The sequence below is a fragment of the Microcaecilia unicolor genome, chromosome 13, assembly GCF_901765095.1.
Source record: "Microcaecilia unicolor chromosome 13, aMicUni1.1, whole genome shotgun sequence".
Classification (NCBI taxonomy): Eukaryota; Metazoa; Chordata; class Amphibia; order Gymnophiona; family Siphonopidae; genus Microcaecilia; species Microcaecilia unicolor.
In genome coordinates, this window is record NC_044043.1 from 64,187,371 (window position 1) to 64,205,107 (window position 17,737).

General features: G+C 45.5%; 1 protein-coding gene across 1 annotated transcript in view; it reads left to right on the forward strand.

Moving 5' to 3' along the window:
* Nucleotides 1-17,737, forward strand: part of MTOR (mechanistic target of rapamycin kinase) — a 181,479-nt gene that overhangs the window by 132,554 nt on the left and 31,188 nt on the right. Inside the window, 2 exon segments of the mRNA XM_030185556.1 lie at nt 755-877; nt 15,843-16,025. Coding sequence (XP_030041416.1) covers nt 755-877; nt 15,843-16,025 — 306 coding nt within the window.

Below are 17,737 nucleotides of genomic sequence, written 5' to 3' on the forward strand. Positions count from 1 at the left end.
TCGTATAGAACTAAAGAATGCCCTTATCTGGCGCCCATGCCCACTACTCAATTTCCCTTGTTCTAGAGATCTGACATAATGTGCTATCTGGTAATACGCAAATTGATGGCTTTGAGTTATACCCACCCCCAAGGCTCCAAGCTCCAATAGTCGTCCCTTAGAATCCAGTACATGTTCTAATCTGGTGATCCCCATCATTGCCCACCTACATATTACTTTGTTCTCCGTACCTGGTAAAAACTGTGGGTTGCCCTGCAGCGGTAGAAGGTCTGTCCCATCCGCTGCTAGCCCCCAGATCTCATTTAACTCTCTCCACATTTGTCTCAGAGGTCTTACCAATATGCTATTGCTTGCCCATGGCGGGAGTTGTCGGCTTGGGCATTGTAACATGAAATATAAATGGTATGGTTTAAAACATTCCTGCTCCAAGTTACGGGGAGTGTAGTCTTGCCTGTCTAGTAACCAATCACCCAGGTGCCTTAGTAAACTTGCCTGATTGTAACGGCGGAGGTTTGGTAGCCCAATGCCTCCCTCTCTCCATGACCCCATCATTAACTTCAAGGGGAGTTTTGGCTTTGCTCCTCTTGCTATAAGGCTTTTTTATTGTGGAAGAGACAAGGTTCTGTTTCATCCAGTGAGGTCAGGGAGCTGCCTAGGGTTTCAGAGACTGCATTGGACTGTCCTGGTGGCAAGATATGTGTAGCTGACCTTTGCCATGTATGCACACTGATTTGCTCATTGTTTTCATTATTAGGCTTTGATATACCCATTAACAGTGGCCTCCAAATCTACTACCACTGCCCGCCACAATGCTGCCAACAAGATTCTGAAGAATATGTGTGATCATTGTAATACTCTGGTACAGCAGGCTATGATGGTGAGTTGACACAGTGCTGTGTTTTAATGGGAAAGTGGTACAAACATGCTTCTTTTCTATTGTGTGTACATTAGGTAATATTTAAGATGAACATGTTTTTCTACTAGTATTTCCTGCATTTTACTGTCTGGTTTATTTAACTTTAAACAATTTTTATTGAACAAATGAATAAAAATATAGTAATTCAAACAGAAACGTGTAGTTTGATACTTTTAACAAGTTTCATTCCTAACCCTAACTCCCTACCTCCCACCCAACCCTTCAATTTCATCTTATTTTAAGGTTTAACAGTTTTTATTCAGAATCAAGGTAAAACGTCAGCAAACAGTTGCCCAATAGTTCTAGCCAATGTCATTAGCCTGACACATAGTAATGAGAAGACAATGAGAAAACATTGGACAAAACACTGCACAGCACTTAACTGAGTAAATGTAGGATTCCAGTTTTGAAAAAACCCTTACTGACTCCCTACCCTATAAGTCCTATTCTTAAAACTACAACTAAGATGGCCTGTCGTCTGGACTCCTATGACTTCAGGTCATCTAAGGAAAGAAGCACATCCAAAATTTCTAACCTTCGCCCCCTAAACCAGGCAGAGGACCCAAAGAGAGCCTATGACGAGACAATAACTAAATTATGACCAACCACCTGCTCCCTCGATTCCTGCCCATCAAAGATAGTGCAGCAGGCAAGTATGGGCCTTATAGAAGGTGCCACAAAAATTATGAACACCTCTCTTTCTAATGGTCAACTACCAACAGCATTTAAAAGGGCAGTGGTTCTCCCTCTGCTGTAGAAAAACAACCTTGACCAGGACAAATGTGAAAGTTACAGGCCAGTATCCAACATCCCGTTTCTAGGGAAACTTAGAACAAACAGTTGAATGGCTAGAAAAGAGTAACTGGCTAGATCCATGTCAATCTGGATTCAGACCCGGTTATAAAACAAACAGTCTTCGTATCCCTGCTAGATGATCTTCACAGAAACCAAGACAAGGGATTTGCCTCGATGTTAGTACTGCTAGATTTCTCAGCAGCTTTTGACACTGTGGATCATGATATCTTGCTAGCACAACTGACAGAAACAAGTATCAATGGAACAATACTTGCCTGGTTCAGATTTTATCAGACAACAATCCATAATGATTGGCAGCAACCCATCACCACCATGGACACTGACCTGCGGGGTACCACAAGGATCGATACTGTCACCTATTCTGTTTAATATCTACCTCAAGCCACTAGCTGAGCTGATTCGGTCAATGGACACTCAGTTCTACATCTATGCGGATGATGTGCAGCTACTCATACCCATTGAACCTGACTTACCTGTAGCCTTGAATAAACTGATTACCTGTCTAACATCAATTCAAGAATGGGCTAAACACAACAAACTTGGCCTGAACCCAAGTGAAACCGAGCTTCTCTGGGTCCCTAACACAAGTGGATACATACCTGACATCAAAATCCCTTTTGGGAAGTATGAACTCCCCCTCAAATCACAAGTCAGGAACCTTGGAATACAGTTAGATTCAACACTTACTCTGATTCCCCAATTCCAAGCAACCTTCAAGAGCTGCTTCTACTATTTGCAACAGCAACTCTGCCTCTCTCCTTACATCGAGAAGATAATATCCCAGTTGTGCATGCCATGGTAACATCATCAAGACTGGATTACTGCAATGCACTATACAATGGTCTAACTACAAAGGGCCTGCACCAGCTCCAATTGATTCAGAATGCAGCAGCAAGACTCATAGAAGATTGCAAGCGACGTGACCACATCACACCATTTTTGCAAAAACTTCATTGGCTACCAGTACAATACAGGGCTAAATTTAAAACTCTATGTCTGATCTTCAAGGCCCTGAAAGGAAATGGCCCTGAGTATCTGAAGAATAGGATGATCCTCCACACACCGCCAAGGACACTAAGGTCCTCCCAAGGACTTTCACTAACTAAATCCTCTCCAAAAGACATTACACGATGTGATACCCGTAAGCGAGCCTTCTTCGGAGTAGCCCCCACACTCCGGAATATATTGCCTGAAAGGTTCCACTTAACACAAGACTATCTCTATTTCAGGAAGCAGGTGAAAGCTTGGCTCTTCAACCAAGCCTTTAATGGAAGAAGTAACTAACTTGTTAGTCTAACTCACACACAAAAGGATTGACTCAGGCTACACATACTGCAGCAGGGCATGTTTATCCACTCCTACCCTAGCTGAGATGATATTTAACCATCTCTCTGACCTCATGTGCAACTTTCTTCAAATAAGTCACCTTACTTTCTAATTCTTCCTACTTTCTTACCCATCTATATGTTACACTTTGCCTTACCCTTCACTACCAATTATAATGTTCTGTTATGTATTGTGTCTTATTTATTTATTTATTTATCACATTTGTACCCCACATTTTCCCACCTATTTGCAGGCTCAATGTGGCTTACATAATACCGTAAAGACGGTCGCCAGTCCGGTAGATATACAAATACAAAATAGTGTAGTGGTCGAGTGAGGATCATGTGTTTCAAGCACAAAGGGGTTAAAGGTAGGGAGGGTTATAAGTGTCCAATATGGTTGTCCAATATGGTCCTTGGTAATGCTGTGTTGCAGGATGTAGGCATTTATGTTGGATCCGTGGGGTATGCCTTTTTGAACAAGTTGGTTTTTAGTGATTTCCTGAAGTTGAGATGATTGTGGATTGTTTTCACAGCTTTTGGCAGTGCATTCCATAGTTGTGTACTTATATAGGAGAAGCTGGATGCATAAGTTGATTTGTATTTGAGACCATTGCAGTAGTGTAGATTTAAGTATGTTTGGGAAAATCTGGTTCTGTTTCTGGAACTTAAAATAATTTTGTGGACTAGGGTGCAGATTTTGAAGGTAATACATTCTTTGATTGGGAGCCAATGCAGTTTTTCTTGGAGGGGTTTGGCACTTTCGAATCTTGATTTACTGAAAATCAGTCTGGCTGCTGTGTTTTGGGCGGTCTGGAGTTTCTTTGTAAGTTGTTTTTTACATCCTGCATGGATTCCATTGCAGTAGTCTGAATGGCTTATTCCTCATCGACCCTCCAGACCGGTCAAGACGCGTGGGTTATGCTCGCCTACCAGCAGAGGGAGACTGAGAACACTAACTTCAACTATGTACATATAACCTGTGCCCATCCCACAAAAGCCAGTATTTTCTCAGTCTCAGCAGAGGGTAGACAGGCAGCCTGTGCAGCTTGTCCGATCTGGTAGGAGTCAGGGATCAGTTGAGAGTTTTAGCCTGGTCTATTGATCATTCCTGAGGAACTTCCCTGTGCCTGGACTACTCTGTGTGCTGGGGATTGGCGGTGCCGGTGGGGCCTGCCATTGTCCCCCCTGGGGTGTCACACCCGGGTGGCCGGGTCCCTCCCCCGAGCTAGCTCTCCAGTTTGGGCAGCTTTGTGCCTCGGCTGCAGTTTTATATTGCAGCCTTGAATGCCAGGGATTTAATAGCAGCAGGGCTCAAATGGTGCTGCAATAAAGTTTAAAAAAAAAAAAGACCCAGACGCTGTGGAGAGCTGTGCAGCTGCACTCCGGAGTGCCGGAGCTGGGCAGCCGTTCAAGTTGAGCTGTGAGTGGCTTCTTTGGGTGAGTTCCCAGTTCTTTTACCTTTGGGTTTTGGCGCGAAGATGTCCTCGAAGCCGCTTCGCTGTCGTTTTTGCGCTCGTCGGGGGGTCGACGCGATTGGCGGTTCCTGCCGCTTTTGCGGGGAACCGAAGACTCAGGCCTCCGCTCCGCCGGTGTTAGCGGCGGAACTTCCCGCGCCAGCCTTGCAGGAGGTTGCAGGGGCTTCGGCTAGCGGTTCAGCGGCGGTCCCGGTTTTGGCGGGAACCGCCGCCATTTTGGATTCGGGCCCGAGAATCCCGGATTTAGTCAGCGGCCCTCAGGGCAGCCCGGTGGCTGGTGCTTCGGGAGGGGACGTTTCGGGAAGGATGGGTTTCCCTCCTGAATTTGTTTGGTCCTTATTTCAAGCCTGGCAGGCGGGACCATCGCGCACGGAGCCCCTTAGTCCGGGGGCGGGCTTGAGCGCTAAGAGGCCACGTGTTGAGTGGGCTGAAGACCTGGACTGTTTTTCTCCTCCAGAGTCAGAGGGCGACTTTAGTCCCCTGGAGGAGGAGGAGGGGTCCTTGTCCGGACCAGATAGAGAGACAGTGCCCGGGGAGGATCCGTCGGTGGTCCGCATTTTTCACAGGGAGGAATTGGCGGATCTTATTGAGCAGGTGTCTACTATGCTCAAGTTTGACCCGGCAGTAGATCCGGCTCCCTCTGAAAAGCAGGACCCGTTGGTTAAGGGGATCCGCAGGGTATCTCGGACCTTTCCTATGAATGCGGATCTTAGAGAGATGGTAACGCAGGAATGGCTCTCGCCGGAGGCACCTTGTAAGGTGGCACGGGCCATGGCTAAGCTCTATCCCCTTCCGCAGGAAGATAGAGACTCTTTAAAGCCCCCAACTGTGGATGCCGTAGTGACGGCGGTGACCAAGGCTACTGCAATTCCTGTAGATGGAGGGGCTGCCTTGCGGGACCCTCAGGACAGGAAATTGGAGACATTTCTGAAGCGCAGTTTTGATTTATCGGCGCTGGCTTTGCAGGCTTCAGTTTGTGGAGGTCTGGTGGCTCGAGCATGTTTCCGCTGGGCTGAGCGGCTGCTAGATGCTCCGCAGGTTGATAGAGCTGCCTTAGTGCAGGATTTGGCAAAGTTGGAGATGGGCTCGTCATTCTTGGCAGATGCGCTATATGATTTGTTGCGTGCATCGGCGAAGAACATGACCCTTGCAGTGGCGGCTCGAAGGGCCCTGTGGTTGCGGGGCTGGCTGGCAGATGCCGCGTCCAAGGCAAAGTTGTGTTCGCTTCCCTTTAAGGGCGCTTTGCTTTTTGGAGACGAATTGGATAAGTTGGTTAGGGGTCTTGGTGACACTAAGATCCCGCGGCTTCCAGAGCTTCGGCCTAAGGCGTCTAGGGGCGCGGCGGTGCGAGGCCGTTTTCAGGAAGCTAGACGGTATCGGCCGGGTAGGCCTTCGGGGGGGTTCCGGGGTCGTTATTTTCAGAGAACCCAGCCCTTTCGTGGGGGCCGCCGGGGGGGGGCGAGCTGCCTTTTCTGGAGCGGCCAGTACGTCCCGTGGGTCGCAATGATGGTTTGGGGGTCCAGCCTCTGGTTCGTGTAGGGGCTCGCTTACGCTTGTTTTACCAGAGGTGGGCCCAAATCACGTCGGACCAGTGGGTGCTGCAGATAGTGCGAGACGGGTACGCGCTGGAGTTCGACGGTCCTCTGTCCGATTTCTTTCTCGTCTCTCCCTGTCATTCAAGGCGCAAGGCAAGGGCAGTGCGAGACACTCTGTCACGTCTGGTAGATTTAGGTGCTGTGGTGCCGGTTCCGCCAGAAGAACGAGGTACCGGTTGTTACTCCATTTACTTCGTGGTGCCAAAGAAAGAGGATTCTTTTCGGCCCATTTTAGACCTCAAGAGGGTCAATGCGGCTCTAAAGATTCCTTCCTTTCGGATGGAAACGTTGCGCTCGGTCATTGTAGCGGTTCAGGAAGGGGAATTTCTGACTTCATTGGATTTGACAGAAGCTTATTTACACATCCCCATTCTAGAGGCGCACCAGCGCTTTCTTCGTTTTGTGGTGTTAGGGAGTCACTTTCAGTTTTGTGCGCTCCCGTTCGGCCTGGCTACAGCTCCTCGCACTTTCTCCAAGGTGATGGTGGTCGTGGCAGCGGCTTTACGGTTGCAGGGCATTTTGGTGCATCCGTATCTCGACGACTGGTTAATTCGAGCCAAAACGCAGGCGGAGAGCGAGGAGGCTACCGCCCGGGTGGTGACCTTTTTGCAGTCGCTGGGTTGGGTTGTCAATCTGGCCAAGAGTCACCTAGTTCCGTCACAGTCGCTGGAATATCTGGGAGTTCGGTTCGACACGGAGCGAGGCCGGGTGTTTTTGACGGCTCCTCGCATTTCCAAACTGCAGATTCAGATACATCAGCTCCGAGCTCAGAGGGGGCCTGCGGCGCGGGAATATCTTCAGGTGTTAGGTCTGATGGCTGCGTCTATAGAGGTAGTCCCCTGGGCCAGGGCCCACATGAGACAGTTGCAGAGTTCGTTGTTGACTCGTTGGTCCCCTCAATCCCAGGAGTTGGAGGAGCGGTTAGCGCTGCCGGAGAGGGTTCGACGCAGCCTCCGCTGGTGGCTTCACACTCCGAATCTAGCGAAGGGTATGCCGCTAGAGGTGCCGAATTGGGTGGTACTGACCACGGATGCGAGTCTGTTAGGCTGGGGGGCGCATTGTCTAGGGCAGGTGACCCAAGGGCGATGGACGTCGGTAGAGGTGGCGTGGTCCATCAACCGCCTGGAGACTCGAGCAATTCGGTTGGCTCTTCGGTCTTTCCAGAGTCTGCTAGAGGGCAAGGCGGTCAGAGTTCTTTCCGACAATGCCACGGCCGTCGCTTATGTGAATCGGCAGGGGGGGACGAAGAGCCCGGGATTAGCTGTAGAGGCGGCGGAGTTGTTGGGGTGGGCAGAGGCCCATCTTCAGGCTCTTTCGGCAGGCCACGTAGCAGGAGTGGACAATGTGGACGCGGATTATCTGAGCAGGCACATGTTGGATCCCGGAGAGTGGGCCCTCCATCCCTCAGTGTTCGAACGGATAGTGTTGCAGTGGGGTCGGCCGGTGTTGGATCTCATGGCATCGGCCGACAATGCGCAGGTCCCGCGGTACTTCAGTCGTCGAAGAGATGCTCGAGCCGAGGGTCTCGACGCGTTGGTTCTGCCGTGGCCGACTCAGCAGTTGCTCTATGTGTTTCCGCCGTGGCCGCTGGTGGGCCGCGTGGTACAGCGGATCGGTCGTCATCCCGGCTTAGTGATTCTGATAGCGCCCAATTGGCCTCGTCGGCCATGGTACGGAGATCTGATGCGGTTGTTAGTGCAGGGTCCTTTTCCCCTGGGGTCTCAGGTGAGACTGGTGCAGGGACCGATCGAGATGGCCGACCCCTCTCCATTCTTGCTTACGGCTTGGCTCTTGAAAGGCACAGATTGAGAAAGAAGAGTTTCTCGGCCAGAGTCATTGATACAATGTTGCGATCGCGTAAGAAGTCCACGTCGTTGGCTTATGTGCGGGTGTGGCGCATCTTTGAGAGTTGGTGTCTTGAACGGAATGTTGTCCCTTTGCGGGCTTCGGTGATGGAGATTTTGGAGTTTTTGCAGGATGGTTTGGACAGGGGGCTCTCCCTTTCTTCCCTGAAGGTGCAGGTTGCGGCTTTGTCTTGTTTCAGAGGTAAGGTTGGAGGAGTCTCCTTAGCAGCTTCTCCGGATGTAGGGCGGTTCCTGAGGGCAGTGAAGTTGATTCGGCCGCCCCGTCGTCCAATGGTTCCGCCTTGGGATTTGAATTTGGTCTTGGAGACTCTGGTGGGTCCTCCGTTTGAACCATTGGCGTCCATCACATGTAAGGATCTTACCTTGAAAACAGTTTTTCTGGTGGCCATTGCTTCCGCTCGGAGAGTATCAGAGTTGCAAGCCTTGTCTTGTAGGGAGCCTTTTCTGTCCTTTGCGAAAGAGAAAGTGACTTTGAGGACGGTTCCTTCCTTTGTTCCTAAGGTGGTTTCAGCGTTCCATGTGAATCAAGTGATTTCGTTACCGGTGTTGGGGGATCGTTCGGGGGATGCCTCTCAGCGTCGGTTGGCTAAGTTGGATGTTCGGCGCGCCTTGCGGTCCTATTTGAGCAGAACGCGAGATTTCCGGGATTCGGATAGGTTGTTCGTTTTGTTTGGAGGTCCTAAGAGAGGAGCTGCGGCCTCCAAGGGGACTCTGGCTAGGTGGTTGAAGGAGGCTATTGCCTCAGCGTATTTGTTGAGGCGGCGTTCGGTGCCCCCGTTGCTTAAGGCGCATTCAACTCGGGGGGTTGCCGCTTCCTGGGCGGAGAGTAGTTTTGTTCCTCCGCAGGATATTTGTAAAGCAGCGGCATGGTCGTCCATTCATTCCTTTGTTAAGCATTATAGGATTGATGTTCAGGCAAAAGAGGATGCAGGTTTTGGAGCGGCTGTGCTGTCTTCTGCGTTTCGAGGGTCCCACCCTTAAGTTTCTACTGCTTTGGTACTTCCCACGCGTCTTGACCGGTCTGGAGGGTCGATGAGGAAGGTGAAATTAGGCCTTACCTGCTAATTTTCTTTCCTCGAGACCCTCCAGACCGGTCAAGAGCCCGCCCTATGGATTTCAGAGATATTGTTCGTATCAGAAGTATTTGAGCCGTGTTCTGCTATGACTATTCCTTTTATCTTTCATTGGGTCGGAGAGTTTTTCTTCGTCCATAATACTTGACAGAGCGGGGCGCTTGACGTTCCGTCTGTCTGAGCACACTGTTGGTGTTGTCTATTGGTTTTCCAGGTACAGGGGTTTTTCTACATTCAAGAGTTCAGGTTGCAGGGGGTTTTCTCTGCTTTGCTAAGTGTATACTGGCTTTTGTGGGATGGGCACAGGTTATATGTACATAGTTGAAGTTAGTGTTCTCAGTCTCCCTCTGCTGGTAGGCGAGCATAACCCACGCGTCTTGACCGGTCTGGAGGGTCTCGAGGAAAGAAAATTAGCAGGTAAGGCCTAATTTCACCATACCATTGATTGTATTAGATTGTGAAATACATCTCTCGGGAAGAAAGGCTTTAAGTTTCCACATGGAGTGGAACATTTTCTTTGTAGTGGAGTTTATTTGGCTTTCAAGTGTTAGGTTGCGATCAATTGTAACGCCAAGTATTTTTAGGCTATCTGAGATAGGGAGGGTGTGGTCTGGGGTGTTTAAGGTTGTAGGTTTGAAGTTATTATGTTGAGATGAGAGACTGAGGCAGTGAGTTTTTTTTTACAGTGTTCAGTTTCAGTTGAAATGAATTTGCCCATGAGTCTATGGTGTTCAAACCGAACTTGATTTCATTGGTGATTTCTGTCAGGTCGTGTCTGAAGGGAATGTAAATTGTGACATCATCTGCATAGATGAACAGGTTGAGGCCTAGATTGGATGAGGGCTTGGCCAGTGGGATCATCATTATGTTGAAGAGTGTTGGTGATAGTGGTGATCCTTGAGGGACTCCACAGTTTGATTTCCACGGCGGTGATATGTTTGAATTAAATTTTACTTGATATGTTCTAGAGGTTAGAAAACCCTTGACCAGCTAAGTATATTGCCACCAATCCCGAAGTAGTCAAGAAGATTTAGTAGAATATTATGGTTTACCATGTTGATTGCGCTCAACATGTCGAATTGGAGGAGAAGTATACTTTACCTGTAGCTATTTCCTGCTTGAATTTGGCCAGGAGAGTGACTAGCACAGTTTCAGTGCTATGGAGGGGGCGAAATCCTGATTGTGATTCGTGTAGTATAGAGAACTTGTCCAGGTAGTCAGTAAGCTGTTTGGTCACCATGCTCTCCATCAGTTTAACTACTAGTGGGATAGATGCAACTGGGCGGTAGTTGATGAGATCATTGGGGGGTTTTTTCTTGGTGTCCTTTGGTAATGGGGTGCGTAGGATGTTGCCATATTCCTCAGGGAAGAGACCTTGTTGGAGCATGTAGTTTAGATGGGATATGAGGTCTGCTATGAAGCGGTCAGGGGCGGATTTAAGTAGATGGTTGGGGCAGGTGTCCAGTTTGCAATAGGAATTGGAGAACCTATGAACTGCCTGGGTAACTGATTCAATGGTGAGGAGAGCAAAGTTTGACCACGTACGGTCTGCTGGGTGTTCTCCCGAGGTTAGGTCCAGGCCATTGATGAAATGTTCAATGTCGATGTTGTGCTGAGGAAGTGTAGTTTGGAGGAATCCAAGGTCCCACGATTGAGGACCTGGGCAAGTTGGTTAAGAGTTTGGGGGAATCCAAGGTCCTGCAATTGCTGGAAGATGATCACAGGAGCTCTGGATGGGATCTGCTGCCATTGGCAATTCAGAGAAGCTAGATGCTATATCCAGGGAGAGAGGAGTAGGCTCTTCCAGAGGGGAACAATCCTTTCGGGAAGGCCAGGTCGACTGCCTTGGGAAGTCTTGTGGGACACAGTGAGGGTGCAGGGACCTGCCTTCAAGTAGCAGTCAGAGAATAGTTCCCACCAGACGTGGGTCCAGATCACTGCAGACCAGTGGGTCCTAGAAATTATCTGAGAAAAGTACTTCCTGGAGCTCGCTTGTCCTCTGCCGAATATATTCCTGGAGTCCCCTTGCCTCTCCCAAATAAAAGCAGTGGTGGTCAGGGAGACTCTGCAGAGGCTGGCACAACTCCAGGCTGTGGTGCCCATGCCACAAGAGGAACATGGTAGAGGAAGGTATTTTATCTACTTCATAGTCCTCAAAAAGGAGGGCATCTTTCAGCTTATCTTGGACCCCCCAAGGGTGTCAGTAGGGCCTAAGGAATTCCAGGATTTGAATGAAATCCCTGCAGTCTGTCATCATAGTGGTCTGGCAGGAGGAATTCCAAACATCTCTAGATTGATGGAAACATATTTGCATATCCCCATTCAACAGGCCTATCAAAGCAATTTTAGGGCAGCATTTTCAGTTTTGTACCCTATTGTTTGGTTTGGCGACAGCTGCAAGGTCCACCTCCAAAGTAATGGTAGTGGTGGTATCAGTCTTATGCAAGGAAGGGATCTTGGTACACCCCTACCTGGATAATTGGTTGATTCAAGCAAAGTTTTTCCAAGAAAACACATGGGCTACAACTTGAGAAGTCCAGTTCCTGGAGGAGTTGAGCTGAGCAGACTGAACCCTTTGCAGGTGATAGAGCATATTGGAGTGTAATTCAACCCTTGTCAAGGGTGAGTATTCTTGACAGAAAAGAACACAAAGAAGTTATGTTTGCAGTTTCACAACCTGCTCAACAGAGAGAGGTTACAGGCATGGGACTACCTTCAGGTACTGCGGTCCAATGACGGCGACAATTGAGGTAGTCCTGTGGGTCAGGGCCCACATGCAGCACCTCCAGAGAGCTCTCTTGTCTTTGGTGGTCCCCACAGACTCAGGAGTTTAATGTGCGACTCCTACTAGCTTTGTGGCTTTGGGGAATCAATCTGAAGAAAGGGATGAGTCTTTATGCGGCTTTCGGCGCTCCTCACCCTCCATCAGCAATGGGGCCTGAGATTCGCTGCCTCAAGAGGTAACATAACTGTCAGCTCTCATGGAGCAGCTGCTTCCCCTACTAGAGGCTGCATGCCAAGGGCGGGCAGGAAACAATGCAGTGGTATGTGCAGGCTGTTACTGTGTGTCTCCTTCCGTGGAACCCCTGTGAATTCGTCACAGTGCACAATTTGGGAGACACTGCATTATGGTAATCACCACCATGCTTCGGTTGAGAAAGAGGTCCAGCCCTTTGGCATATGTCAGGGTATGATGGATTTTTCAAGTGAGGTGTCGAGAGCACCAGAGGATCCCCCTGAAGACGTTGGTGCTGGAGATTTTGGAATTTTTGCAGGGTGGTCTGGACATGGGATTGAGTTTTAGCCTCTTTCAAGGTACAAGTTTCAGTATTAGCCTGTTAATCAGGTTTGGTTCATGACAAGTCATAGGCTTTTCATGTAGATTTGATGAGATTCTTGAGGAGAGTAAAGTTATTGAGGCTGACTTGGGATTTAAATTTGGAGTTGTCAGGCCCTAGTGAAACTGCCCTTTGAGCCTTCAGAGGAAGCTGTATTGAAGTATGTGTGACGTTAAAGATGATTTTTCTAGTAACAATTTGTTCAGCGAGAAGGATTTTGGAACTATAGATGTTGTTATGCAGGGAACCCTTCCTGGTTTCTTTAAAGAAAGAGTTGTGTTTCAGCCTGTTCCTTCGTTCCTCCTGAAGGTGATTTCCACTTTTCTTGTTAATCAATACATTTCACTTCCGGTATTGGGGGAGGTAGGAGGGAACATTAGAATGAGCACTTTGTGAGTATGTTAAGTGGCCAGAGGAGCTTTGTCAGTTACATTGTGTCTTAAGCCCTGTTTGGGAAACAGAAAAATGGTCATCTAAGGGGAGTACAGATCAAGGAGGCCATTGCTTTGTCACATATTCTCAAAGGTTGCCCAGTCCCATGGGTTCTTAAGGTACATTCAACCAGGCGGCAGGTGGCCTCCTTGGCAGAGAATAGCTTTATTCCTCCCCAGGACATTTGTAAGGTGGTAGTGTGATCATCGTTGCATTCTTTTGTGAAGCATTGTCATCTGGATGTTCAGGCTCGACGGGAGGAGTGTTTGGAGCAAGGATGCGGTCTGCAGTTTTAGCAGTAGCCCACCCATAGAGGGTATTGCTTTGGTACTTTCCACTCATCTGTACTGGTTTAGAGGAACTAAGATTAAAAAAAAAAGAAAATGAGCAAGTGAGACCTAAATTCTCCTTTAATATAACTGATTTTAATAGGCATCAACTTGTGGCCAATGTTATGCTCATAGCCATTATCTGGCAGGTCATTTGTGACCAAGGATGGTCAATCTGTTACCTTGAATTTTTTAAGTACATGTGCAAGTATGGGATTGCTATATTTAATCATCTATTTGTGGAAAACCTAAGCAGGCACCTGAGACCAAAATGAGTAAGCATAGAAATTGTGTTCACGCTAGGAAAATCGAAGCCCTGCTATTAACACACACTGTTCTATTCCAGTATTCATTGAAGATTTAAAGATTCACTGCATTGGTAAAAACCTGATTTATCTATATGTGGGGTAGATTTGGACTAGGGCTGCGCTTTAATTGCAGTTAACTCTGCAATGAATGCATTAAATCATTAATCACGACTAGAAAAAACACAAAACATCTCATCGCGAGTGAACCCGGGACCAAAGAAAAGAGGATGGAGATGGAATTTGATATACCACCTTTCTGTGGTTACAATCAAAGCTGTTTATATATTATATACAGGTACTTCTTTTGTAGCTGGGGCAATGAAGGTTAAATGACTTCCCCAGAGTCTCAAGGAGCTGCAATGGGAAATAAATAAAATACCTTTAATTGTACGATTAATCGCGATTAAAATTTTTAATCAGGCTGCAGCCCTAATTTGGTCTCGTTCATATTCAACAACGATGGATTTATCATCTGAACACAGAGTTAGCAATGAAATTGATTGGTTTGTGTTTTGAAACTGGAAAATAATTTTGATTGACTGATAGACATTTGATTTGTTCTTTGATTGGACCTTTAAACACACATGCTCAGAAGTCTGTTGATTGGTATGCTGAAGTGTTTGATTCTACAGGTAGATTGCTATATCCCAGTGCTCAATGTTCCATTTCCTATGGAGGCATTAACATACATTTTATTCTTCTCAATTAAGCCAGATCTCGGTAGTCATTTCACACAAGGTACTCAGGCCCATGATGATCGTCATTGGTCTTGTAACCTTTTATTCTAAAACTTTATTTATATTTATGTATAATGACATTTTTATCCCACATTATCCCAAACAGAGTTCAGGTTCAATGTGGCTTACAATCCAGACAATGTTGAGTAAATCTTCTTTACACAGCCATATGAAACTTTACAAAAATTAGTTTATGAATTTTTTTACAAAGTTGTATTGTGTAACAAACATCAAATTATAAGCAGTTAAACAGGATAAAGTTTGAAACAGCATTTTGCATAAAAGTGGTTATTCCTGTCTTCCATTATCTTGTTGCAGGACCTTTTTGGAAAAAAAAAAGGTTTTTAATATTTTCCGAAAGCAACTGTAATCATGTACAGATCTTCCACCAATTGGTACACTGATAGGAGAAGTCAGCAAAGAGGACTGTTTTGTAAAGATCTTATTACAATTAGGATGATGGAGATTTAGGAATTCTATGGATCTCTGGATTCTCTGGGATGGAATTATGCGTAGGGAGGTCAATCAAAGGGAGCATATAGTCAGGGGCCATACTATAGATAATTTGGAATGCAAAAACACATAATTTGAAGGCAACCCTGACTTTGATCTGAAGCCAATGTAACATAGTAACATAGTAGATGACGGCAGAAAAAGACCTGCATGGTCCATCCAGTTTGCCCAACAAGATAAACTCATATGTGCTACTTTTTGTGTATACCCTACCTTGATTTGTACCTTTCCTCTTCAGGGCAGACCATATAAGTCTGCCCAGCACTATCCCCGCCTGCCAAACACCAGTCCCGCCTCCCACCACCGGCTCTGGCACAGACCCAGAAACTCTACTAGATGGTTAATTCAATTGCACTGTTATCACTTAATGTTAAAAAGTTTTTTGATAATCCCAGAAAGAGGAAAAACTATTGTTGTACATCAAGATGGAGGTACCAGACTTGTTCTTTTAAGAGACCCACCTAAGCCAGAAAGAGTGCCTAAAATTAATGGATGGTAAATATATGGTTACAGCTTTTTCTGAGGCACGTGGAAAGAAAAATGGGGTAGCGATACTACCTAGAAGGTTCATTACCCCTTAGCATTCTCTTTCAGACTTTGGATACCAAAGAGAGATGTGTGCAACTGACAGTGAAAGTTTACCAAACTGTTGTTTTTACTTTGCAATGTTTATGCTTCAGTTTCAGACTGGCCTCAATTTTCCCACTGCCTGGTGACTAATATACTTTCAGATAACCCCTGAAGCCAATGTAATGAGTAAAGGAGTGGTGATGCCTTTTTAAATCACAAGATGTTACATACAAGTCTTGCGGCTGTGTTTTTGGTAGTTTTTAGTTTCTTTATGACCCTGGTCTTGCATCCTGTATATTCTGTATTATTATAATAATAATCAAGTTAGAATTAATACTAGGGTTTTTGTAGTACTGCTGCTTCTGTGATAAATCCAAGTATCTGAAACAGATTTTTGGTTTTCCCTAGCTGCCAGCATAGGTACCTGGATATTTCTTTTACTAGAAACTCACCTGTTTTAAAATCTTTATTTTCATTAGATTCTGTTAGTAAATCTTAATATAAATAAACCAGATTGTCATTTTCTCCCTCCCTTGTTTTGATCTAGGTGAGTGAAGAGTTGATCCGTGTGGCTATCTTGTGGCATGAAATGTGGCATGAAGGCTTAGAGGAAGCTTCTCGTTTGTATTTTGGAGAGAGGAATGTAAAAGGAATGTTTGCAGTATTGGAGCCTCTGCACGCTATGATGGAGCGTGGACCTCAGACTTTGAAAGAAACTTCCTTTAATCAGGTACAATTATTATCAAAGACAACAGCAGCAAAGTATTTATGTACAGTCTATGTCTGTAGCCCAAGATCAGTTTACAATAAATTAAAATAATATAAAATAATAATCTCAAATAGATTAATTGAACCTAAAACATTATGAATTGTTTAAATATTTTTGATTCGGCCAAGCTTTTTTTCCTAAATTTTAAATAATTAGCTTCACACCATGTAGGTAGTGTATTCCACATTGATGGAATTGCATAGTTAAAACAGATGAGGGTGAAGTCAACTCAGACTTACTTATATGAATTTGTCAAGTAGAATGCAAACAGGGTTGAACTTTCCATAATTTTGACAAAAAGGGGATTCGCCATATAAAATTTTAAAACCCAAACAGAGAATCTTAAAATTAACCCTTGTTGAGACTGGTAGCCAGTAAAGTTCAAGCAGCAATAGAGAGACCCTGTCATATTTAGTTTTACCAAAATCTTTAACAGCTGTGTTCTGTAATAACTGTAAACAAGACAATAGTGACTGTGATATACTCAGAAAGAAAAAATTATAATGATCAAGCATAGAGTACTAACTTTTGTAGATTATTCATAGAAAGAGACAAATCACATGTAAAAAATGTAATTGAACAAATACAGAGGATATCAAGTCTCACTTGTGACTGACCATCTAAAGCAGAGTCGAACCAAACTCCTAGGCTGCATACAGCAGTTTGCAGTAAGATACGTTTCCCGTCCAGAATAGGATTGGAATTTGGTAATGGGAATTTTTATCCTCCAACCCATAATGAGGAGATTTTTTTCTGTATTAAGCATCAGTTTATGATCAGACATCCATTTAGAAATTCAGGCAAAAGTAATAGTCATAAATTGAAATGTCTGGCTTAAAGACAAAATACGACAGGGGGCTTGAATATACATCACTAAACTCAGCAGTAGAGTTAGGGCCTGATTTACCAAACTTTGTCCCTCCATAGATACAGAATTTGAAAAAAGCCTTAGTAAATGAGGCTGGCATTGAGGAAAGGAAGTGGAAATGCAGAGCCAGAAAAAAGTCCTATTATGGAAAAAAGAGCAAGAATATGGGATTTGTTAGCTAAATAGAAATAAAACAAAGAAAAGAAATGATACCTTTTTTATTGGACTAACTTAATACATTTTTGATTAGCTTTCAAAGGTAACCCCTCTTCAGATCAGAAATAAGCAAATGTTGATAAGTAACATTATGTATAAGTGAAACACCAAAGCATTCCTATGACAGTTTCACAGGAAGAAGGTGGGGTGGGTAAGGTGAGAAACGGGAGCTTGAGTGGTTGAGAGACAGGAGAGATGCATGGTAGATAAGAGGGTGACAAAGCAGTAGAATTTTATGGTTTATAATAGGCTAGAAAACCCAGATCTTTCTTAACTCCTGTCTGGTGGGTGTCAAAATATTTAATCATTTTGACTTCAAAGGTTTTACGTTCCTGGATTGTCTTAAAGTTTCCTTTTAGTATTCTCACCATAAAGTCATTGATACAGTGTTCTGGTTTTGTAAAGTGCTATCCCACAGAGGTGACATCCTGGTTGGCACTGGCATTTTTTATATGTTGTCTATGTAAATTAAATCTTGTCTTTAGCATCTGGCTTGTTTCTCCAGTATAGCACCCTTCTTCACGCTTTTTACATTGGATGATATGTACTACATTTGAAGATGAGCATGTGAAGGACTCCTTTATGTTGA